The 26,119-nt window shown below is 42.4% G+C and overlaps 1 protein-coding gene across 1 annotated transcript; it reads left to right on the top strand.

Annotated features, from left to right (window-relative positions):
• The first annotated feature begins 348 nt into the window (after positions 1 to 348).
• LOC132352099 (calreticulin-like) lies at positions 349 to 1,598 on the top strand. The gene is given in 2 exon segments (XM_059902412.1): positions 349 to 409; positions 412 to 1,598. Coding segments are annotated over 2 exon segments (1,248 nt in total).
• The last annotated feature ends 24,521 nt before the right edge of the window (positions 1,599 to 26,119 follow it).

The following is a 26,119-nucleotide window of genomic DNA, read 5'->3' as shown; positions in this document are numbered from 1 at the left end:
AAAATCCTCAACAAAATACTAGCAAACAGAATCCAACAGCACATTAAAAGGATCATACACCATGATCAAGTGGGGTTTATCCCAGGAATGCAGGGATTCTTCAATATACGCAAATCAATCAATGTGATACACCATACTAACAAACTGAAGGATTAAAACCATATGAGCATCTCAATAGATGCAGAAAAAGCTTTCGACAAAATTCAACACCGATTTATGATAAAAACCCTCCAGAAAGTAGGCATAGAGGGAACTTACCTCAACATAATAAAGGCCAGTTCCTACTGCAGAGCTACTGCTAGAAAAGCGACTTAAAGCGTCCGCGCGCCACAGCCCCCTCGGCCCGCCATGCTGCTGCTCTGCCTTCTTGGCCTGGCCACCGCTGAACCCGCCATTTATTTCAAGGAGCAGTTGACAGAGACGGGTGGACTGCGCGCTGGATCAAATCCAAACACAAACCAGATTTTGGCAAATTCGTTCTCAGTTCTGGCAAGTTCTACGGTGACCAGGAGAAAGATAAAGGGCTGCAGACAAGCCAGGGTACCAGGTTTTACACTCTGTCGGCCAGATTCGAGCCCTTCAGCAATAAGGGTCATACACCGGTGGTACAGTTCACCATGAAACGCGAACGGAACATCGAACATGGGGGCAGCTACGTGAAGCTATTTCCAGATGGTCTGGACCAGAGAGATATGCGTGGAGACTCCGAATACAACATCATGTTTGGCCCGGACACCTGTGGCCCTGGCACCAAGAAGGTTCAGGTCATCTTCAACTACAAGGGCAAGAATGTGCTGATCAACAAGGATATCCGTTGCAAAAATGATGAATTCACACACCTTTACATGCTGATTGTGTGGCCTGATAATACCTATGAGGCAAAGGTTGACAACAACCAGGTGGAGTCAGGCTCCTTGGAGGACAATTGGGATTTCTTGCCCCCCAAGAAGATAAAGGATCCTGATGCTGCAAAGCCTGAAGACTCGGACGAGTGAGCCAAGACTGATGACCCTACAGACTCCAAGCCTGAGGACTGGGACAAGCCTGAGCACATTCCTGACCCTGATGCTAAGAAGCCCGAGGACTGGGATGAAGAGACGGATGGAGAATGGGAACCAACAGTGATTCAGAACCCAGAGCACAAAGGTGAGTGGAAGCCCCGGCAGACTGACAACCCAGATTACAAGGGCATTTGGATCCACCCAGAGATCGACAACCCTGAGTATTCCCCTGATAGCAACATCTACGCCTATGAAAACTTTGCTGTACTGGGCTTGGATCTCTGGCAGGTCAAGTCTGGCACCATCTTTGACAACTTCCTCATCACCAACAATGAAGCGTATGCTGAGGAGTTTGACAGTGAGACATGGGGTGTTACGAAGGCAGCAGAAAAACAAATGAAGGACAAGCAAGATGAAGAGCAGAGGCTAAAGGAGGAGGAGGAGAAGAAGCACAAGGAAGATGAGGAGGATGACGATGACGATGAGGAGGACGAGGCTGAGAAAGTGGAGGAAGAGGAGGAAGATGCTGCCGCTGGCCAGGCCAAGGATGAGCTGCAGGGGCCACAGCACCGCCTCCAGGGCTGGACTGAGGCCTGAGTGCTCCAGCCACAGAGCCAGCCATGCGTCATGCAAAATAATGTCTCTATGAGACTGGAGAACTTTCATTTTTTTCCAGGTGGGTTCCAATTTGGGGTGGATTTTGTTTTGTTTCCCGCCCTACCTTTTTTTGGTTTGTTTGTTCTTTTTAACTGATGTTTTGTCTCTGATTCCCCTTCAGTCCTCACCCTTGGCCTTCACCTTTCTTGATTTGACATCTTTGCTTTCTGCTGTCCCCTTATCTCCCCAGATCCCTTAGTTCCCCTCCAACTTGGGGACTCGGCGTGGGGTGTGGTGTGGAGGAGATGCCCCAGGCCCCAGGTTCCATCTGCTCTCCTTCCTGGATCCCACAGCGGGGTAGGAGAAGAGGATGACATCACCAGCCCCCCAGCACTGAGAAAGAATGGGGCTCCTAAGGCCTGAGCTCTGACTTTCCTCTCTCCTTTCTCCCCTGCCCCCAGGACTGGGCCACTTCCGAGTGGGGCAGCAGGTTCTAGCTAGGCTCGTACTGAGAATGTAAGAACTACAAACGAAATTTCTATTAAATTAAGTTTTGTGTCTTCAAAAAATAAAATAAAAATAAAAACATAATAACGGCCATATATGACAAACCCACAGGCAACATCGTTCTCATTGGTGAAAAACTGAAACCATTTCCACTAAGATCAGGAACAAGACAAGATTGCCCACTCTCACCACTATTATTCAACATAGTATTGGAAGTTTTAGCCACAGCAATCAGAGAAGAAAAAGGAATCCAAATCGGAAAAGAAGTAAAACTGTCACTGTTTGCAGATGACATGATACTATACATAGAGATTCCTAAAGATGTTACCAGAAAACTACTAGAGCTAATCAATGAATTTGGTAAAGTAGCAGGATACAAAATTATGCACAGAAATCTCTTGCATTCCTATACACTAATGATGACAAATCTGAAAGAGAAATTAAGGAAACACTCCCATTTATCATTGCAACAAAAAGAATAAAATACCTAGGTATAAAACTACCTAAGGAGACAAAAGACCTGTATGCAGAAAACTATAAGACACTGATGAAAGAAATTAAAGATGATACAAACAGATGGAGAGATATACCATGTTCTTGGATTGGAAGAATCAACACTGTGAAAATGAGTATACTACTCAAGGCAATCAACAGATTCCATGCAATCCCTATCAAACTACCAATGGCATTTTTCACAGAACTAGAACAAAAAATTTCACAATTTGTATGGAAACACAAAAGACCCTGAATAACCAAAGCAATCTTGAGAAAGAAAAACAGAGCTGGAGGAATCAGGCGCCTGGACTTCAGACTATACTACAAAGCTACAGTAATCAAGACAGTATGGTACTGGCACAAAAACAGCAATATAGATCAATGGGACAGGAGAGAAAGCCCAGAGATAAACCCACACACATATGGTCATCTTATCTTTGATAAAGGAGGTAAGAATATACAGTGGAGAGAAGACAGCCTCTTCAATAAGTGGGCTGGGAAAACTGGACAGCTACATGTAAAAAGAATGAAATTAGAACACTCCCTAACACCATACACAAAAATAAACTCAAAATGGGTTAAAGACCTAAATGTAAGGCCAGACACTATAAAACTCTTCGAGGAAAACATAGGCAGAACACTCTATGACATAAATCACAGCAAGATACTTTTTGACCCACCTCCCAGAGAAATGGAAATAAAAACAAAAATAAACAAATGGACCTAATGAAACTTAAAAGCTTTTGCACAGCAAAGGAAACCATAAACAAGATGAAAAGACAACACTCAGAATGGGCGAAAATATTTGCAAATGAAGCAACTGACAAAGGATTAATCTCCAAAATTTACAAGCAGCTCATGCAGCTCAATAACAAAAAAACAAACAACCCAATCCAAAAATGGGCAGAAGACCTAATAGACATTTCTCCAAAGAAGTTATACAGATTGCCAACAAACACATGAAAGAATGCTCAACATCATTAATCATTAGAGAAATGCAAATCAAAACTACAATGAGATACCATCTCACACCGGTCAGAATGGCCATCATCAAAAAATCTACAAACAATAATTGCTGGAGAGGGTGTGGAGAAAAGGGAACACTCTTGCACTGTTGGTGGGAATGTAAGTTGATACAGCCACTATGGAGAACAGTATGGAGGTTCCTTAAAAAACTAAAAATAGAACTACCATATGACCCAGCAATCCCACTACTGAGCATATACCCTGAGAAACCATAATTCAAAAAGAGTCATGTACCAAAATGTTCATTGCAGCTCTATTTACAATAGCCAGGACATGGAAGCAACCTAAGTGGCACATATATACAATGGAATATTACTCAGCCATAAAAAGAAACGAAATTGAGTTTTTTGTAGTGAGGTGGATGGAGTTAGAGTCTCATACAGAGTGAAGTAAGTCAGAAAGGGAAAAACAAATACAGTATGCTAACACATATATATGGAATCTAAGGAAAAAAAAAAAAAGGTCATGAAGAACCTAGTGGCAATACGGGAATAAAGACACAGACCTAATAGAGAATGGACTTGAGGGTATGGGGAGGGGGAAGGGCAAGCTGTGACAAAGTGAGAGAGTGGCATGGACATACATACACTACTAAACGTAAAATAGATAGCTAGTGGGAAGCAGCCGCATAGTACAGGGAGATCAGCTCGGTGCTTTGTGACCACCTAGAGGGGTGGGATAGGGAGGGTGGGAGGGAGGGAGATGCAAGAGGGAAGAGATATGGGAAGATATGTATATGTATAACTGATTCACTTTGTTATAAAGCAGAAACTAACACACCATTGTAAAGCAATTATACTCCAATAAAGATGTTAAAAAAAAAAAAGATGTGGCACATATATATAATGGAATATTACTCAGCCATAAAAAGAAACGTAATTGAGTTATTTGTAGTGAGGTAGATGGATCTAGAGTCTGTCACACAGAGTGAAGTAAGTCAGAAAGTGAAAACAAATATGGTATGCTAACACATATATATGGAATCTATAAAAAAAAAAAAATGGTTCTGAAGTACCTAGGAGCAAGACAGGAATAAAGACGCAGATGTAGAGAATGGACTTGAGGACACTGGGAGGGGGAAGGGTAAGCTGGGACGAAGTGAGAGAGTGGCATGGACATATATACACTACCAAATATAAAACAGATAGCTAGTGGGAAGCATCTGCATAGCACAGGGAGATCAGCTCGCTGCTTTGTGACCACCTAGAGGGGTGGGATAGGCAGGGTGGGAGGGAGACGCAAGAGGGAGGAGATATGGGAATATATGTATATGTATAGCTGATTCACTTTGTTATATAGCAGAAACTAACACACCACTGTAAAACAATTATACCTAATAAAGATGTTTAAAAAATAAATTAAAAAATGAAAGCACAAAAATAAACCCATACAATTAGGGTCAATTAATCTACACCAAAGGAGGCAAGAATATACAATGGAGAAAAGACAGTCTCCTCAATAAGTGGTGCTGGGAAAACTGGACAGCTACATGTAAAAGAATGAAATTAAAACATTCTCTAACACCATATACAAAAATAAACTCAAGGGCTTCCCTGGTGGCGCAGTGGTTGAGAATCTGCCTGCTAATGCAGGGGACACGGGTTCGAGCCCTGGTCTGGGAAGATCCCACATGCCACGGAGCAGCTGGGCCCGTGAGCCACAACTACTGAGCCTGCGCGTCTGGAGCCTGTGCCCCGCAACGGGAGGGGCCGCGATAGTGAAAGGCCCACGCACCGCGATGAAGAGTGGCCCCCACTTGCCGTAACTAGAGAAAGCCCTCGCACGAACCGAAGACCCAACACAGCCAAAAATAAATAAATAAAGTAGCTATAAAATTTTAAAAAAATAAAAATAAAAAATAAACTCAAAATGGATTCAAGACCTAAATGTAAGACCAGATTCTATAAAACTCCTAGAGGAAAATATAGGCAGAACACTCTGATATAAATCACAGCAATATTTTTTTGGACCCATTTCCTAGGGTAATGGAAATAAAAAACAAAAATAAGCAAATGGACCTAATTAAACTTAAAAGGTTTTGCACAGCAAAGGAAACGATAAACAAGAAGAAAAGACAACCTATGGAATGAGAGAAAATATTTGCAAGCAATGCTACCAACAAGGGATTAATTTCCACAATATACAAACAGCTCATACAGCTTAATATCAAAAAACAAACAACCCAATCAAAAAATGGGTAGAAGACCTAAATAGACATTTCCCCAAAGAAGACATACAGATGGCCAATAGGCACATGAAAAAATGTTCAATATCGCTAATTATTAGAGAAATACAAACCAAAACTATGATGAGGTATCACCTCACACCAGTCAGAATGGCTATCGTTAATAAGTCTACAAATAATAAATGCTGGAGAGGGTGTGGAGAAAAAGGAACCTTCCTACACTGTTGGTGGGAATATAAATTGGTGCAGCCACTATGGAGAACAGCATGGAGGTTCCTTAAAAAAACAAAAAAATAGAGTTACCATATGATCCTGCAATCCCACTCCTGGGCAAATATCTGGAGAAAACTCTAATTCAAAAAGATAGATGCACCCCAATGTTCATTGCAACACTACTCACAATAGCCAAGACATGGACGTAACCTGAATGTCTATCAACAGAAGAATGGATAAAGAAGATGTATATATACAATGGAATACTACTCAGCCATAATAAAGAATGAAATAATGCCATTTGCAGCAACATGGATGGACCTAGAGATTATCATATTAAGTGAAGTCAGACAGAGAAAGACAAATATCATATGGTATCACTTATAGGTGGAATCTTTAAAAAATGATATAAATGAACTTATTTACAAAACAGAAATAGACTCAGAGACATAGGAGACAAACTTATGGCTACCAAAGGGGGTAGCAGAAGGTGGGGGGGGAGGGGAGATAAATTAGAAGTTTGCGATTAACACATACACTCTACTATATAGTAAATAGGTAAACAAGGACCTACTGCATAGTACACGAAACTATACTCAATATCTTGTAATAACCTATAAAGGCAAAGAATCTGAAAAATATATATATGTGTGTGTGTGTGTGTGTATATATATGAATCACTTTGCCATACACTCAAAACTAACATAACATTGTAAATTAACTATACTTCAACTAAAAAACAAAAAGCAAAAAAAAAACAGGGCTGGAGGGGAAAAAAAGCCTCTCACAGCCAGCTCAGTCTTTGCATTACTACTGCCAGCCTCTCTTTCTACTGAAAACTCAGGGGAAAAAAATATAGTTTTAACACTAAAAAAAGTGCCAGGAAATTTTTATAAGTTCAGTTATCAACCTCCCCTGGCAAGAGGTAAATTCTGTAACCTTTCTTCTGGGCAATATTAATATTTTACATTTTGAAACCAAAGTCCTTGAGCACAGCTGTTATCCTACACTGTTTTTCTAAACACCTCTCCAGTGCACATGGAGGACACCCCTTTAACCCTCACCCCCTCCCAGCCATCCTTTGTGCACTTCTGTCTACTTGATATATACCAGTCTGCTCTGGCTGCCATCCAACTGTAGGGCTTCAGAGCTTAACATGAAATTCTCCCACGTTATCAAGCCCCACTCCCTCCACCAGACTCCATGCATCAAGTCCTTTAATCACTTACTCTAATTCCCCTTATCTACACCTGCCTCACACTAATCCAGTATCTCTGTGGAACAATTAGGCTTCCAAATAGAGGCAATTTCTTCCACTGCCCATTCTTCCCATAGCCAATGGACTGACAGAGTCATAAAATAGGGCAGAGATCACAGAGTTCATCCAGAACACTGGTTTTCAGAGTATTTTTTTTTTAACCTGAACTTTTTGTTCCTCTAAAATTTTCGGGGAAGCCAAATATGCAAAGCAGATAAAGGTAGAGCCACTCGAAATGGGAGTGAGTTTGGAGGGAACCCAGAGATCTGCCTAATCTTGCTCCCCACGGCTCAGCAGTTTTAAGGGACCCCTCAGAAAGCCAAGGCTCAAAGTCTCCACATGTGCTCTTCCTTCTTCCTTCTGCCAGAAGGCTACCTCCCCCAGGTGTTTGCATGCATCATCCCCTCACTCCAATCAAGTTCCTAAACAAATGCCACTGGTCCTGAGGGGCCTTTCCTGGTCACTTATCTGAAGTACCGCCCCCTACAAGTCTTCTTTCAGGCTGCCTTAGTCTCGTGTTAGTGCAGGTCCTCCAGGAAAAAGATGCCAAGATGGGATAAGAAATGCACAATTTTATCAGGGGAAACATGAGAAAGTAAAAGGAGGCACAGTTAAGTCCCCTATACACGAACGAGTTTCGTTCTGAGAGCGCGTTCGTAAGTCCAATTTGTTCGTAAGTCCAACAAAGTTAGCCTAGGTACCCAACTAACACAATCGGCTATATGGTACTGTACTGTAGTAGGTTTGTAATACTTTTCACACAAATAATACATAAAAAACAAACACACACAAAAAATAAAACATGTTTAATCTTACAGTACAGTACCTTGAAAAGTACAGTAGTACAGTACAACAGCTGGCATACAGGGGCTGGCATTGAGTGAACAGGCAAGAAGAGTTACTGACTGGAGGAGGGAGAGGAGGTGGGAGATGGTAGAGCTGAAGGATTGTCAGCAATGGGAGACGGAGGGCAAGCTGCAATCTCACTCATGCCTGACATTGATGGAACACATGATCGCATCTTTGAAAGTTCGCAGCTTGAAGGTTCATATGTAGGGGACTTACTGTAACTGGGATGGGCTGGAAGAGCTGCAATGAAGGTCTGCTCCTGAGTGAAGGAGAGAGGGAAGGAAGGGAGGAAGGGAGGGAGGAAGGAAGGAAAGAAGGGAGGGAGGGAAGGAGGGAGGGAGGGGAGGGGGGAGGGTCTTAGACTACAATACACTTCTAAGAAAATTTCCACAAGACCGTCAGAGAGTACTCAAGCTAAAGCTCCCCATCAACGAGCCCTGCATCCATCTTAATGTCCCTGCTATGCTCGATTATTGGCAGAGAGCAGACCCTGTGAAGCAGGGTCCCAGGCAGCACAGCAATGGATTTCAGAACGTGGCTGCTGGAGCTCTTAGTCAGTCACTCACACACCCTGCAGAAGGAGATCTGAGAGGCCCAGTCTCATAGCCACTGCAATTTTTCTTCATAGCACTTTCACTTTCTGACATTGTATTTAGTGTTTATTTGGCTATTGTTGTAATCTCTGTGACACCAGGGACATGCTCGGCTTGTTCACCACTGTATCCTCAGCTCCTAGAAAAATTCCTGGTAGAAAGTGCTCAACAAATATTTGTTGAATGGATGGATGTGTGGGTGGGTCAATAGATGGATGGATAGACAGATGACATGGGCTGCAAAGGAGCTATAACATGAAGGGAATAGTATAAAGATCTCAAAGTCCTGTTGTTAATGAAAGAGGAAACAAAAAGTATCTTTCCACTCTGAGTTACATGGGGTATGGGAGAAAGAACAGACTGAAATTGAGGGGGCTTCAAGAATATTGTTTCCTTGGAGAAGAGACACGATTCAGGGAAAACTGAGGGGAACTCAGCCAAGAGTTTGAGGATATAGGGGAGTTTGTTGGCCATGGGTTGTAATTCATCAAAGCTGAAGACTTAAATTTTCTGAAACCAAATGGTAAAAAACTGGTGACCATGAAAAAAAATGGAAATATAATCTAACCTCCTCTCCTTAGAAAATACACACACCCACACATACTCAGACATGGCTTCTCGTGTGTCAGGGTCATCAATGATCTAGGAATAATGTCATCACCATAGCAGCCTCCACGCTCACCCCCACTCAAATTCTCCACCTTAACAACACTGTTATATAAGGCACTTTCCTGGCTGCAGAAGTTGCAGACTCTGAGGCTCTGGATTACATGAAGATCTGACTCCACTATCTAAAATTCAGAGCCAAGAAGATCTGAAGCAATTAGGACTTAAGTTAGCATGGATGTGGAAATGAGAAAAGGGAAATGGCTTCGCTGTGAGTCAACGTTGAAATCTAAAGTAACATTTCTCCCTTACAAGTAAGAACAAAACAGCCCAAAGAATGTCTCCTCTTAGTTTACAGGGGTTTCCAAAATACATGGGCTCCCTCTGATATGATGAGTTCAAATGATTTGTATAACAAACCATAAAATTAAATGTATGTACTTAGAGAACTGGGGCTGCCAAATGGATTCTCCAAAGTAACTGTGCCTTTTTGATTTGCTGCGCCATTTTTAGCCAAAGCTAGTGTAATGCTCTAAACATTTTAATAAAAACGGAATCTCACGAGCCTCCAAGTAGCTAAGGGCAACCTCCAACTTTTAGTGACAGAGTTTAGGCAGTAGCTAAGGATCAAGAGAAGTCCAAGGCGTTTGATGGATTTGATTATGAAAGCGGCTTTCACTTCTGTCTCACTGAGCCCTGGGGACAGGGTCAGAAAAGGGGCCTTAGGGACAACAGCAGGACATGAGAGAAGCCCAGCATGGAGGAGGGGGATGTAAGCACCCAGCTCCTCTTCCCTTCTCCAACCAATGCAACTTTCATCTGATATACGTGTTAGGCTTTGCAGTAAACTTTCATAAGGTCTGAATAAACAATTTGAATAGTACTAGTCAATTCCACTGAGATGACATTATACTTGTACCAGATCCTTCATTCCCTTAAATCCCCAGGGGATTACCCATATATGATTCACTGACATTTCCACTCCCCAACACTCCGGGGCTATCTCCTAAATGGGACAGACATTGTCTGGCACATACTGTTTACTGAAGTTCCTAGTGGGAAAATTATGGAAAAATAAATATTTTGATGAACATCACACATGGATGGACCTAGAGATTATCACACTAAGCAAAGTAAGTCAGAAAGAGAAAGACAAATACTGTATAATACAACTTATATTTGGAATCTAACGTATGACACAAATGAACATATCTACGAAACAGTAACAGACTCACAGACATAGAGAACAGACTTGTAGTTGCCAAGGTCGGTGGGGGGGGATACTGGGGGATGGAAGGATTGGGAGTTTGGGATTAGCAGATGCAAACTATTATACACAGGATATATAAACAACAAGGTCCTACAGTATAGCACAGGGAACTATATTCAATATCCTGTGATAAATCATAATGGAAAAGAATATGAAAAAGAATATATATGTGTATAACTGAGTCACCCAACATTGTAAATCAACTATACTTCAATAAAAAAATTTTTTTAATTTACTGAGTCCCTACTCTGTGTTAGACATCAGTGATAAAAATATGAGTGTGATATATGTATAACTGATTCACTTTGTTATAAAGCAGAAACTAACACACCACTGTAAAGCAATAATACTCCAATAAAGATGTTAAAAAATATATATGAGTGTGAGATCATACTTCTCCACAAATAACTTACAGAATAATAGAAAAGAAAAGCACAATGGCAATGTGAACATAATATGTTGACTCAATTAGAATGTTTTCACCTGCAAGTGACAGAATAGCCCCTAAAATGTGACTTAGGCAACAGGTTGTTATTACTATATCTCCCATACCAAAAAGTCTGAAAGATAAGTTTCCAAGTTGGTTCAGCAGCTCAAGGATTGCAGGGATCTGCTTCACCCTCTCCGAGACTCTCTTGGCTTTATCCTCATAGCCACAAGATGGCTGTTGCAGCTCCAAACATTACTCCTCATAGAACTATATTAAATGGAAGAAATGAAAAGGAAGGGCCTTTTCTGCATCACTTCTTTGTTGCCATGGAGGTAAATTTTTCCCAAGAGTCCATTAGTTGATTTCCCGTCCAACCCCTCTGAGCAGGATTGGATCACATCCCAGACCTTAGCAGGTTGGGAAAGAGTATCAGGTTTTTTCAGCCTTTGTTGAGAGAGGCAAATTCTGCCAGCAAGTAAACAGGAGAAGCAATGGTTGTGAGTAAGCCATCAACAAGGTCTGGCACACATATCGGATGCAGTGACAGAGAAGAATATGGCCAACTGTAAAAGCATGGAGGAAGGACAACTGTCTTGTCAAGAGGAGGATCCCTGGAGCTGATAACACTTGAGATGAATATTGAAGAACAAGTCGGATTTAGCAAGATGAAGATGATGATAGAAGGAGGCGGTGGAATGAGGATCCAGGTAAAGGAACAGCATAAGCAAAAGCATGGGTCAGTGAAAAAAATGTTGGCACCAGTTTAGTATTACCAGAGCATCTTATGGCGGGAAATGTGTCTTGGGAATTGTCAGCGGCTTGACTGCGGAATTGTCAGCGGCTTGACTGAAAACGCTTCCTGGACAGTGTGCAGGAGCTTGAACTTGCAACATAGGCCAGACATTGCAAACTTAGAGCCCAGAGGCCAAACCCAACCTTCAGATGTGCTGCGTTTGACAGGCACACAGTGTTTGCATTCTGAATACACTGATAAATGCCCTGGCTGGAGGCAGGGCACTTACCTCCAGATGAACCTCTTTCTACTGTATTCCACCCGGCCTGCTTCCCTTATTTACATCATCTGCCTGTTCCCTCAAGACTTTTGAGTTTGCTTCCCCTGAGTAGGCTCTGGGGAGCCATTAAAAGATATTAAACAGGGGAATAGCACTGCCAGTTGTACATCTTATATTAATCCCTCTGGCAGCAGAGTGGAGAAGTTGTAGATGTGAGGACCACACTGGAAATAGGAAGATGGTGGAAGGTATATTTTTCAAAATTCTTGGTTGCGAGTGTCAGAAAGACAACTCAAACCTGCTTTTAAAAATGGATATATTCATTCATATAACTTTAGAATCCAGGATTAATTTAAGCTTCAGATATGGCTAGATCCAGGAGCAACATGATGACAACATGTTTCTCCATGCTGCTTTCCCATGTTTTGACTTTATTCTCAGACTAGCTCTCTGTTCCTAGAGAAAATAGTCATTGGCAGCTCCAGACTGATGTGATTTTTAAAGCCAATTGTCTCCAAGAAAGGAGAATTTGGCTTCCTGATAATTCTAACAAAACTCCCAGGGAAGACTTTGATTGGCTTGGTTGGATCATGTGACCATTTGTGAGCTAAAACACAGGGCCTAGGTAAGGAAACAAGCAAGACAAACAGTGGCCAGAAGATGGAACAGCATAGGACCCCACCTACCACGTAAACAAGGGAAGAGAAACCTTGCAAACAAAGAGTAGTCAGAGAATTAGGAGTAGAATCAGAATCAAATGATGTCACAACTATCATTTTCACCCTGAATGGGCAGCTCTTTCAAATGCAACTAAAGTATTATGTATTTCATTAATATAAAGAACTGCAGTGTCTTCACTAGGTTGGTAAAATGTTGGACACTGATGACAATACTTTGGTGGGGTTGTGGGGACTGGGGGCGGGGCGATGGGAGTGGTCAGCAACGGGTTTGAGGAAGTGCATAGAAAAAGAGAAGGAAACAAAACTATAAATGACCGAAGGAATTTGGCTAAAAGGAGAAGTAGAAATAGAGAGGTTATAGACAAAGATACAGGATCAAGGTAAGGTATTTTAGGCCATAAAGGACTTGAGCTAGCAGGTGGGATGGAAATCTGAAGATAAAGAAAGAAAAGGGAGTTACTTTTTAAAAAGAAAGATTGAATTAAATAACATAATTATTAGGAGTATGAAGTCAGGATATATGGCAGCTGAAAACTCCTGAGGAGTGTCTAAATCCTCCTATTTTTGATGTTCTTCACCTCCATGATGACTGAAGAAATAGAAGTCCTGCCAGCATCTGCTGGCATTCATTCATTCATTTGTTCATTCAACAAGTGTTTATGGACGTTAGCCAGGAACCAATCCAGCTGATCCAGCCAGTGAACAAAACTGACACAACCCCTGCTCTCATGGGTATTAAATGACTCTGATACGTGAGTCCTGGCTCTACCACCTTCCTGGGGATCTGAGCTATGCATTCGACTTCCAGCTCTTTCTGGGCCCACAGGCTGGTGTACCTAGACACTGGGCACCATCTCTGACAGCTGCAAGTTCGGTTCCCTGAATTACTCTAAACTTCACAGCTTGCAAGCTGCTTCCCCATTACCTGAGCAAAGAGAGAATACAATCATTTCTATCTCATCCTCTCACTATCTTTTTCTCTTCCTTATAGAATCTAGAGGGGGTCAGGGAAAAACAAAATTTCCCCTACCCTAAGCTGCCGGTAGAATTCCCAAAATAAGATAAACTTCTCTAGATGATTCACTTAAGAAACACTGCATACTTTTTCTGTGCCCTTGAAAAAAACAATAAGAGGGGCTTCCCTGGTGGCGCAGTGGTTGAGAATCTGCCTGCCAATGCAGGGGACACGGGTTCGAGCTCTGGTCTGGGAAGATCCCACATGCCGCGGAGTAACTAGGCCCGTGAGCCACAACTACTGAGCCTGAGTGTCTGGAGCTTGTGCTCCACAACAAGAGAGGCCGTGACAGTGAGAGGCCCGCGCACCGCGATGAAGAGTGGCCCCCACTTGCCACAACTAGAGAAAGCCCTCACACAGAAACGAAGACCCAACACAGCCAAAATAAATAAATAAATAAATAGTGTTCCCTTTAAAAAAAAAAACAATTAAGAGGAGCTATTATTTTGGGATAATAATAGGTGGAGATCAGAGAGGAACATTCAACCTGGCAGAAGCACAGAGCAGGAACACTTGAGTATATGGACTCTGGAATAAGACCACCAGGGTTCCAGTTCTGGGGTTCCCACTTATCAGCTTTGATATCTTGAGCAGTTTACCCTGCCTGAGGAGCAGTTCCATAATAATAATGATAATAATAAAGCAGCTACAACAATAAGCTGTGTAAATGAGATACGGTCATTCATTAAAGTAACCTAAAGTGACCATGTGGGCTGAGAGCTGGGGTCAGGTGCATCCCTCAAGAAAGTTGGGCATTGCAGCCAAAGTGAAAAGAGAATAAAGTCTGTAGGAGAAAACATCCAACGTTCACTTGATGACCCTGTGAAATAGTGTTTACCTAATAGTTCACCCTCCTTCAGACCCACTTGGCCTGGACATGGTGTGGCAGGAAGGATAAAATTTCTCTGTCCACTTCAGAAACTGAGGTTGGTACAATTCGTACTTAATTCTTCACGTCTGGGGCCAATGGGCTTATGTCAGATGTTTAAAGAAAATCTATCTTCCTCTTAAAAACATAAACTCAGTGCAACCATTAGGTCAAAGTTTCAGCTAAAGATTGGGTTCCTGAAAAATGTCGAGGAAAGTGTCTTAGCGTTTATGACAGGACAGCTGTTGCCTCTTTTTCCAAGAAGGAATTAAAGGATCTTATTACCCTAAATGAGAATGACTAAAGCATGATTATTTTCCTTTTAATCTTTTTCTCCCCAGTGGAAATTTACATAAGATGGAGCTGTAATCCATTCCTTTCATGCCGGCAGCCTGTCAGAAAATCTCCCCTCTTGTGGTCTCCATGGCAGCAGCCCTCAATCTGAGCCCAGGCAGGATTTGCCTCATGGAGTGGATTTGACTTTTATGTGGTGAAAGCAATCATTGTAGACAAGGGCACTAGATGCTTCCAACTTGAGATTATTTCTGGTTTGGAATTCCATGTGTGTTTTGGCTCTCTGTATTGGTTAAATTCACCCAATGAATTCACATCTGCTTGTTGCTTTATGTTGTGATGAAATGGCCCGAGAGGTCTCCCAGCATTTTGAATGCTGGTTTTCACTCTCTACTGATGATGGTGCATTTTCCACTTATCTAAGAAGGGGATGATGCTACAGATCACTTTCCGGATCATTGGGGACTTGCCTTCAAGTTGTTCTCTCGGCAGTGGACCACTCTTTCTCAGCTCATCCTTTTGTGATGTCCTGAAAAACACTGACCTGTGGCCACTGAATAGAGTTAAGCCCATGGTGAGTGAGCTATTGTAAAGCTGAGTGAGCACAGCCAAACAGGAATTAGACCCGTGATCTGCGCTCATGAGCCATAACCAATGGAGTGGCCCTGTTCAGCACTCTCAAGTAGAAGTCAGGCTTTGCTAAATGGGAATTAAAAACCTCCACTTGTTTGGTCCTGTGAAAGACCCTGTTTAGAGAATGAAAAGACAAGCTGCAGACTAGGAGAAAATATTTGCAAGTCACATATCTGACAAATGCCTTGTATCAAAACTACATAAAGGCCTCTCAAAACCCAACAGGAAAAAAGCAAACAAACAATCCAGTTAGAAAATGGTCAAAAGACATGAACAGATATTTCACCAAAGTGAAGATACAGATGGCAAATAAGCAAAAGAAAAGTTATTGAATATCAGTAGCCATGAGGAAAATGCAAATTAAAAACACGATATATCCCTACATCTAAAGGTAATGAATTCCATGTGTTTGCCATCATTGTTTGTGAAATCACTCACACTTAACATTTGTAGCTCTTTTAGCCTTTTGAGAATTCATGGGCACCCCTCTTATTTGGGACTATTGGAATTTGATGAACAAGTTTACGTATAGGCATCTTTTTCTATGCCCTTCATCAATTCATAGCATTTGCTCATTTCTTTAAAGCTTTGGTCTTTCACACTTGAGTCCATCTCCTCTGAGCTCTGTGCTCAAATGTAGGTCTCTCTTAATAATTTAGTTTGCCTCTTCCGATGTGTTCTCTACATGTCGTTTCTTGAGTAGTGGAATGACAAAAATTACACACATTCCTGCAAGCGCTGACCCACCTAGGTTTTGTACAAGATAGACAGAAACAAACATTTAGGATTTAGGACCAATAAAAGGCTCTTTCATCTGCTAACAAGTTTTTGAGGTGTACATTTTTCTTCTAGACTTCTTTCTTGCCTTGTACTTTTTTTTACCAGTTGAAATCTGCATAAAATGAACATCAAGGGCAGCCTCTATCAAAGGAACTAAGAAGCTGCGCCCAAGAACATCAGACAATGGGGAGAAATGTTTCCCAGCTGCCATAGCAGGCTGAGACAGTGAACGTGGAAAGGTGAAGGTGGCAGACACTTACATAATGACATCAACATATTTTATCTGCCGGCTATTGGCTGTCTCCATTTCTTCTTTCACAATCTCCTCAAACTGTGAGGCCCAGGGTAACCCCTGGGTATGTCGACCCCAGGGACAACTCTGAAAGTAACGACAACTTCAGTTTCCTTTCTAATGCTCCTCTGAATAATGAGCAGGATTTTTCTTGTCCTGCTAAGAAACACACCATGCAAATTTTTTTTAGCAAACCATCTACAGTGACTATTATATCCCTTTTCTGACTGGCATCATTTTATGGTTTGATTTGTTTGGTTTCGTCCCCTTTGAATGAGTCTTTATACAATTGCCTATCAAGCACTTTCTCTCTTTTGCTTAGTTCACTCACTCATTTGACGTCATTTCTCATTTGCTTATTATGGGCAAGTTCCAGGGTTATGCCCTGGGGACACACCGCAAGCATTAACTATGACAGTGCCTGCAATCAAAAAGAAACAGCTTGCATTCTTTAAGCAGGGCACATGACCCAGCCCAAGCCAATCAGGACATCCCATCTCCAAGCTACAGTGATTGGTTCACAGAGGGCACACGTTCAAAGACTGTCCATCAGAGCCCACAAAGGCCCTGGTGTGAAAGCTCCACGAACTCCAGCAGCTCTTCCGTCCCTTCCTCTCTGTACCCCCAGCATATAGAAGAGTGTCTGGTGCATAGTGAGCCCTCAATAAATACGTTTTGAATTATTTCATTCGATGGCTTTGGTTTGAGCTATTGAGAAATGGACTACGTCTTTCCTCCTGTACCAGAAACCTAGAGGATTCAGCGGCTGCAGCTGCCAACTTGCCATGACACGTGGAGAGCCTGAGACTGAGTCAAGAGGATGCTAGCAGCCCCGGAAGGAGAGACACTGATTACATCTTGCGAGCCCTGAATGTAGCCTGGCCTGAAGCCAGAGCTGCCCTTGGGCTTCCTAGTTACATGAGCCAATAAGTTTTTGTTTTGCTTAGTCCTTGTTGGGTTGGGTTTATGTCACTGTTTACTGACCAAGTCCTAACTGAAAAAAATTAAAAGAAGGATCATGCCCCCACCTTAAATCAGAGCATTTCAGCCCCTTGGAAAGGGAAATATGGAGCACAGGCACAGGGGACCTGCGGTTAAGGGGGCTGCTTTCCGTGATGATGTGCTCTTGACTGGAAGAAACAGGAACCTCCGACAGTGGGGTCTCCACGAGCCCCGCCTCCCCACTGTTGAGCTGTGACGAGGTCCTGTGGGCCAGTAGAAAGGACTGTTAATGTGAGGTCAAAAGGTAGGATCCTGGACTTAGCTTTTCTGTTTAACAGTTCTGTGGCCTGGAATAAGTCAATTAACCTCTCTGGACCTTAGTTTCATCCAATTCGAAATTAATAACTTGGTCTAAGTGATCCAGTTCTAAAATGTGACTGCCTGTGTTTCTGTTGACATGGAAGCCATGGCTGCTGCGGCAGCTGTTATAGTTGCCCCTCCTGAAGACAGTGGGGGAGGGATGATGAGAGCAGACACAGAGAGAGCAGTGGAGATGGTGATAATGCTTATGATAATGGAGGTGGCCCAGGGAGGCTGGTGAAGTTGCTAATGGTAATAATGGTGGCAGGGGTTTGGAGTCACCGCAGTGGTGGTCATAGCACATTAAAATTGTCTCTTTTCCTATCTCCTCCAACCATCATCACCACCATCAACTGACCTTACAACTGCTTCCAGAATAAGAAGTCTTAGAACTTGAAGAAGCCTCAAGCTTGAAGGCAAGCAGAGCATGGTCTTTACTCACAGATGAAACCACTGAAGCTCAACGTATCTGAGTAATTTTCCCAGATCCATCTGAGACAGGCTGGGAGTTGGGAACCTTTGTTGGGACCTGGGACCCTTTGCTGCAGTGCTTGCACATGGACACACCTCTCCTTGAGCACCAAACTACAAAGAAACTAGATGGGACTAAAAATAACTGTGTGCATGCTGGGGCAAATTCTAGACCCAAAAGATTCAAAGAGACCAAAAAAACCCAGCGGCCACTTTTGAAGAGCCTGGAGCAAAAACAGGGCGTCGGGAGCAAAAGCAGGGTACTGCGCATGCCCCCTGCATAAAAGGCCACCAGAGGGGTGGGCAAATGACCTAAGCCACCCCTGTGGCCCGACCCCTGGACACACCCGTACCCTCGCCCCATATAAGGAACAAGCTTGCCCCCCCATCAGGGAACGAGCAAGCAAGGGAGGGAAACTGTTGTTTGTTCTCGCTCCCCGCTGCTGCAGCAGGGGCCCCAGTAAAGCGCTGCCTGAATTTCTTGTCTGGCCTCTTGTCAATTTCTATTGACTGGGGAAGGCCAAGAACCCTGGTCGGTAACACATCCACCGGTGAGAGTAGGGGAGTGCAAGGCTGTCACCAGCGAACAACTCTGCTCACGTCATCCCCAGCTTTTGCCCCAGTTGCCTACGCTGTAGACCCTACAGCCATGATGCTCATTCCTGGGCCTGCAATAAAACAGAGCTTTCCTTCCCAAAGCCTCAGCCCCACTCCTGATCACTCGAATCAGTCTCTGGGGAGGGGGTCTCTTATGGGCTGAATTGTGTTCCCCCTGCAATGTTCATATGTTGAAGTCCTAACCCCCAGTACCTCAGAATGTGACTGTATTTGGAGATAGGGTCTTTAAAGAGGTAATTAAATTAAAATAAGTTGTTTAGGATGGACCTTAATCCAGTTTGACTGTTATCTTTATAAGAAGAGGAAATTTGGACACAGTTACAGAGGGAAGACAGCGTGAAGGCACAGAGAGAAGATGGCCATCTACAAACCAAGGAGAAAGGCTTCAGAAGGAATCAACCCTGATGACAACTTGATCTTGGACTTCTAGGCTTCGGAATTGTAGGAAAATAAATTTCTATTGTTTAAGTCACCTAGTCTATGGTACTTTGTTATGGCCGCCCTAGCAACCCAATACAAAGTCTGTGCATTAGTAGTTCTTAACTCTCCCCAGCTATTTTAATGCTCAGTCAGTTTCAAGAATGATTGCCCTATAAGGTGAACTTACATTCCCCAGCCCTCATTCAACACTCTGGCCACATTCTGCCTGTCCAACCACAGATCCCACTTCCCTATAAAAGTCCCCAGCTATAGTCAGGAGCATCATGTCACCATCTCTTAAGAATGCCATGCTAAAACCTACCTAAGGAGACAAAAGACCTGTACACAGAAAACTATAAGACACTGATGAAAAAAGTTAAAGAAGATCTGGGCTTCCCTGGTGGCGCAGTGGTTGAGAGTCTGCCTGCCAGTGCGGGGGACACGGGTTCGAGCCCTGGTCTGGGAAGATCCCACATGCCGTGGAGCAGCTGGGCCCGTGAGCCACAACTACTGAGCCTGCGCGTCTGGAGCCCGTGCTCCGCAACAAGAGAGGCCGCAACAGTGAGAGGCCCGCGCACTGCGATGAAGAGTGGCCCCCACTTGCCGCAACTGGAGAAAGCCCTCGCACAGAAACGAAGACCCAACACAGCCAAAAATAAAAAATATAAAAAAATAAATAAATAAAAAGTTAAAGAAGATAAAAACAGATGGAGAGATATACCATGTTCCTGGATTGGAAGAATCAACATTGTGAAAATGACTATACTACCCAAAGCAATCTACAGATTCAATGCAATCCCTATCAAACTACCAATGGCATTTTTCACAGAACTAGAACAAAATATTTCACAATTTGTATTGAAACACAAAAGACCCCGAATAGCCAAAACAATCTTGAGAAAGAAAAACGGAGCTGGAGGAATCAGGCTCTCAGACTTCAGACTATACTACAAAGCTACAGTATTCAAGAAAGTATGGTACTGGCACAAAAACAGAAATATAGATGAATGGAACAAGATAGAAAGCCCAGAGATAAACCCACACACATATGGTCAACTTATCTTTGATAAAGGAGGTAAGAATATACAATGGAGAAAGACAGCCTCTTCAATAAGTGGTGCTGAGAAAACTGGACAGCTACATGTAAAAGAATGAAATTAGAACACTCCCTAACACCGTACACAAAAATAAACTCACAATGGATTAAAGACCTAAATGTAAGGCCAGATACTATAAAACTCTTAGAGGAAAACATAGGCAGAACACTCTTTGACATAAATCACAGCAAGATCCTTTTTGACCCACCTCCCAGAGAAATGGAAATAAAAAAAAAAAACAAAAAACAAATGGGACCTAATGAAACAAAAGCTTTTACACAGCAAAGGAAACCATAAACAAGATGAAAAGACAACCCTCAGAATGGGAGAAAATATTTGCAAATGAAGCAACTGACAAAGGATTAATCTCCAAAATTTACAAACAGCTCATGCAGCTCAATATTAAAAAAACAAACAACCCAATCCAAAAATGGGCAGAAGACCTAAATAGACGTTTCTCCAAAGAAGATATACAGATGGCCAATAAACACATGAAAGGATGCTCAACATCACTAATCATTAGAGAAATGCAAATCAAAACTACAATGAGGTATCACCTCACACCGGTCAGAATGGCCATCATCAAAAAATCTAGAAACAATAAATGCTGGAGGGGGTGTGGAGAAAAGGGAACCCTCTTGCACTGTTGGTGGGAATGTAAATTGATACAGCCACTATGGAGAACAGTATGGAAGTTCCTTTAAAAACTAAAAATAGAACTACCATACAATCCAGCAATCCCACTACTGGGCATATACCCTGAGAAAACCATAATTCAAAAAGAGTCACGTACCACAATGTTCATTGCAGCTCTATTTACAATAGCCAGGACATGGAAGCAACCTAAGTGTCCATCGATAGATGAATGGATAAAGAAGATGTGGCACAAATATACAATGGAGTATTACTCAGCCATAAAAAGAAACGTAATCTAGTTATTTGTAGTGAGGTAGATGGACCTAGAGTCTGTCACACAGAGTGAAGTAAGTCAGAAAGAGAAAAAAAATACCGTATGCTAACACATATATATGGAATCTAAAAAAAAAAAAAGGTTCTGAAGAACCTAGGGACAGGACAGGAATAAAGACGCAGACATAGAGAATGGACTTGAGGACACGAGGAGGGGGAAGGGTAAGCTGGGATGAAGTGAGAGAGTGGCATGGGCATATATACACTACCAGATGTAAAACAGATAGCTAGTGGTAAGCAGCCACATAGCACAGGGAGATCAGCTCGGTGCTTTGTGACCACCTAGAGGGGTGGGATAGGGAGGGTGGGAGGGAGGGAGATGCAAGAGGGAAGAGATATGGAGACAATATGTATATGTATAACTGATTCACTTTGTTATAAAGCAGAAACTAACACACCATTGTAAAGAAATTATACTCCAATAAAGATGTTAAAAATAAAATAAAAAATAAAAAGAAATGAAATTGAGTTATTTGTAGTGAGGTGGATGGACCTAGAGTCTGTCATACAGAGTGAAGTAAGTCAGAAAGAGAAAAACAAATACCATATATTAACACATACATATGGAATCTAAAACAAACAAAAAAAATGGTTCTGAAGAACCTAGGGGCAGGACAGGAATAAAGACGCAGATGTAGAGAATGGACTTGAGGTCATGGGGAGGGGGAAGGGTAAGCTGGGATGAAGTGAGAGAGTGGCATGGACATATATACACTACCAAATGTAAAATAGCTAGCTAGTGGGAATCAGTCACATAGCAAGGGAGATCAGCTAGGTGCTTTGTGACCACCTAGAGGGGTGGGATAGGGAGGGTGGGAGGGAGACGCAAGAGGGAGGAAATATGGGGATATATATATATGTATAACTGATTCACTTTGTTATAAAGCAGAAACTAACACACCATTGTAAAGCAATTATAATCCAATATAGATGTCAAAAAAAAAAAAAATGCCAGGGGCTTCCCTGGTGGTGCAGAGGTTGAGAATCTGCCTGCTAATGCAGGGGACACGGGTTCGAGCCCTGGTCTGGGAAGATCCCACATGCCACAGAGCAACTAGGCCCGTGAGCCACAATTGCTGAGCCTGCGCGTCTGGAGCCTGTGCTCCGCAACAAGAGAGGCCACGATAGTTAGAGGCCCGCGCACGGCGATGAAGAGAGGCCCCCGCTCGCCGCAACTAGAGAAAGCCCTCGCACAGAAACGAAGACCCAACGCAGCCAAAAAAATAAATAAGTAAATAAAATAATAATTTAAAAAAGATTTTTAAAAAATGCCATGCTAGTTCTTGACACCACTCATTTACTCCTGTGGCTATTTTCCAACCCCAAAGTCTTCAACCTCCCTTCCACCAAACCACACGCAATTCAAAACTTTATCAAGCATTTACTAGATAAGGTATTATGATGCCAAACCAAGTACTATATTTTTAAAGAAGGGACTCTCAGGGACCTTTGCTTCTGAGTAAGGCGGGGAGGAGTGGGAAGGGTGTTTCAACTTCCCATCCAAGCTCCCGAGTTATACCAACTAAGAACCTATCTAAACAACCTATTAAAAACTTGACTCAATTTTTCAAAGAGCTAGAGCAGGAATTACCACTGCTGGCATTAAGAAGGGACACGGCTTTTTCCTTAGTCCCCTATCTAGGGGATCATCCTGACAATTTTTGAGCTGTGTTCTCAGTTCCTGTGAGAACTTTGTCTTCTTTATCCCGGATTGCCTTGGTTGTTTACCAACCAATGCTAGTGAGAAGGTATGTCCCTTAAGAGTTAAGAGAAATTCTGCACTTGGAAGAGCCTGGTTCAAATCCCACCTTCTCTACTTCCTTGCTGTCCAAAAGAGTATCCTAAACTTGAGAATATGCAGAAGACATTACTGGATGTTCTTTCAGTGCAGTGCTGGACTTGACTTTCTACTGACTGGGCAATTTTCATCTCTGTAGAGCCAGAGGTTAACTTGTAAATTTTGGTCCAGTAAAGAGGCAAATAATTTAACTCTGGTAGAAGAGTTCGTTCCAAGGGTTATAGTTTATGGCTCTGTTGGACATTAACCAGTTTTCTATCTAATCCAGTTAACTTTCTGTATTCATTTCCTACTGCTGCTGTAACAATGATCACATCTTAGGGCTTAAGACAACATAAGTCTATCTTAGAGTTCTAGAAGTCAGAAGTCCAAAATCAGTCTCACTGGGCTAAAATTGGGTGTCAGCAGGTCTGGGTCCTTCTGCAGGCTCTAGACGAGAATCTGTTTCCTTGATTTTTCCAGCTTCCAGGGTCACCTACATTCTGTAGCTTGTGGTCCCTTCTTCCTTATTCAGAGCACATCACTCCAACCTCTGCTTCCCTCTGCACCCCTCTCACTCTAGCATTTCTGCCTCCTTCTCATAAAAATGCTTGTGATTACATGGGACCTACCCAGATAACCCAGAATAATCTCTCCATCTCAAAATTCTTAATCACACCTGCAAAGTCTTACTCACATGTAAGGTCACATATTCACAAGTTCCAGGGATCCAGACATGGATATCTTTGGGGAGACTTATTCAGCCTACCACACTTTCCTTATATGTATTTGTTAAATCACAAGCATAGACCTAAATTCTCTAATGCTCTTTGAATAAGTTTTAACATCTTACTTGTTCCCTCGCTAATTAGCGAGTTAAATAAAATCTTTGACATAGGATCATTTAATATTTGCCTGAGAGTCATGATTTACAGTTTTGAAAAGTACACTCAACATAGCTCTGTGACCCCAAGCAAGTTCCTTAACCTCTCCAAGTCTCAGTTTACATGTCTACAAATGAGGATGAAAATAATACTTCACTTTTGGGGGTTGTTCTTGTAGGGAACAAATGAGACAATGTATGTAAAGCAATTGGCCCCATGCCTTGTGCATCTTAAGTCCTCAGTAAATGTTAGATGATGAGGAGGATGCTGATGAGAACCGGGACAAGAGGTCTACCTTCAGTATCTCTACAACCCTAAGATCAAAGTGCTGTGCTCAGTGCTCTCTAATTTCCTTTGCAGCTCTCCCTAGCTTTATGACCAGAGCCATCAAACATCAGGTACCTTTATTCAATTTGCAAAACCGCCTCCCCCAAGGTTACGCACACCCCGGGCAGCACAACCCCAGCCAGAGCACCCAGCTTGGTAAAGAGGTGCTAGCTAGTTTCCAGTCTCTTCTTGCCCCCTTCCCCAAACTGGACCTCTTCGTGTCATGTACAAACTATACAGGAAGTCCCTGACTATGATTTTAAAACTAACTGATGATGGCAATTATCGTAGAAAACACTCCACACTGTTTTCTAGACAGAAGCAGAGTGATGTAATGATAACCTGAGCAGAAAGGCAGGACTTGTCTTTGCATTGATTGCATGCCAAAACATGGCAAATTGCATTAGACAATTGCTAGGAAACTTATTAGCATCAATAATAATATTCATACACACACACACACATAAATAAATTCTTCCCAGAACAATGGACGGTCATCATGTAACAGCCTAATCAGCCAATATTTCCTCCCCTGGCACATATAGTGATGGATGAAGCTCTCCATCCAAACGTTGTAACCTGCAGCTACAGAGGCGCTAACCACAGAACTGCTTGAACTCGGGGTCATGTTTACACTGTAAATATGTAAATGTGCCATGTAAATATTTATACTCACTCTATTTTATTAAAAAAGAAAGAAGAACAAGGCTTAAGATGATTCAAGCAGGCTTCTACCCAAGCTGTGGTCTGGATCAGTAGCATCTATATGACCTGGGAACTTGTCAGAAATGCAGAATCTCAGGCCCCACCCCAGACCTGCTGAATCAGAAGCCATATTTTAAGAAGATCCCTAGGCAATTCAAATGCACATTAAAGTTTGAGAAGCTCTGCCCTAAAAACTTCTGAGTGAGAGGAGTGGGTGTTAACAGCATTCTGAATAAATGTCCCACCATCTCTACAAACCAGTAGGAATGTCAGAAATGGCAAGTCACTGTATAGTTCTTTCTACAAACATTCATCAGGACCCATTATGTGCCAGACACTATTCCAGGTGCTGATATACAACAATGAAAAAAAAAAAGAAATGAAAAATCACTGCTCTTGAGGATCAATTGAATAGTCTATAGCATGTCAGGTGGCAGTAAGTACCATGAAGAAAAATTAAAATGAGATATTGAAGGGAAAGTTTTTGCAATTTTAAATAGTATACTCAGCAGGTGATATTTGTGCAAAGACCCAAAGGAAATGAAGAAACAAGTTTTGTGAATATTGACTGGAACAGCATGGTAGGTGAAGGGAACAGCAAATGCTAAGCCCTGAGGAGGAGAAATTATAGCACGTGTGTACACTGATGAGAATGAGTTGATGGTTGCTTGAGGGAGAGGAAAGAGTTGTGATGATGTCCTTGATAAGTGGAAGGAGATGAAATCTAGCACACAAGAGAAGCCAGCCCAAAAGAGGATCATGAAGAGTTCAACCAATAATATTAAGGAAGGCAGATCATATGTGCCCAGATGTGAGTAAACTGCTAGAAAAAGTGGTGGGAGTTTTGAAAGTTTCCTCTTGTTTTGTTTAAGATTTCTCCTTGAAATAGGAATCAAGTTTATCCGTTGAAAGAGAGGGGAAGGAGAGACTTAGAGGTATGAGGA

This window comes from Balaenoptera ricei, chromosome 17, assembly GCF_028023285.1.
Source record: "Balaenoptera ricei isolate mBalRic1 chromosome 17, mBalRic1.hap2, whole genome shotgun sequence".
NCBI classification, from domain to species: domain Eukaryota; kingdom Metazoa; phylum Chordata; class Mammalia; order Artiodactyla; family Balaenopteridae; genus Balaenoptera; species Balaenoptera ricei.
Note: the sequence above shows the minus strand (reverse complement) of the source record. Positions and strands in the feature narration are given on the sequence as shown.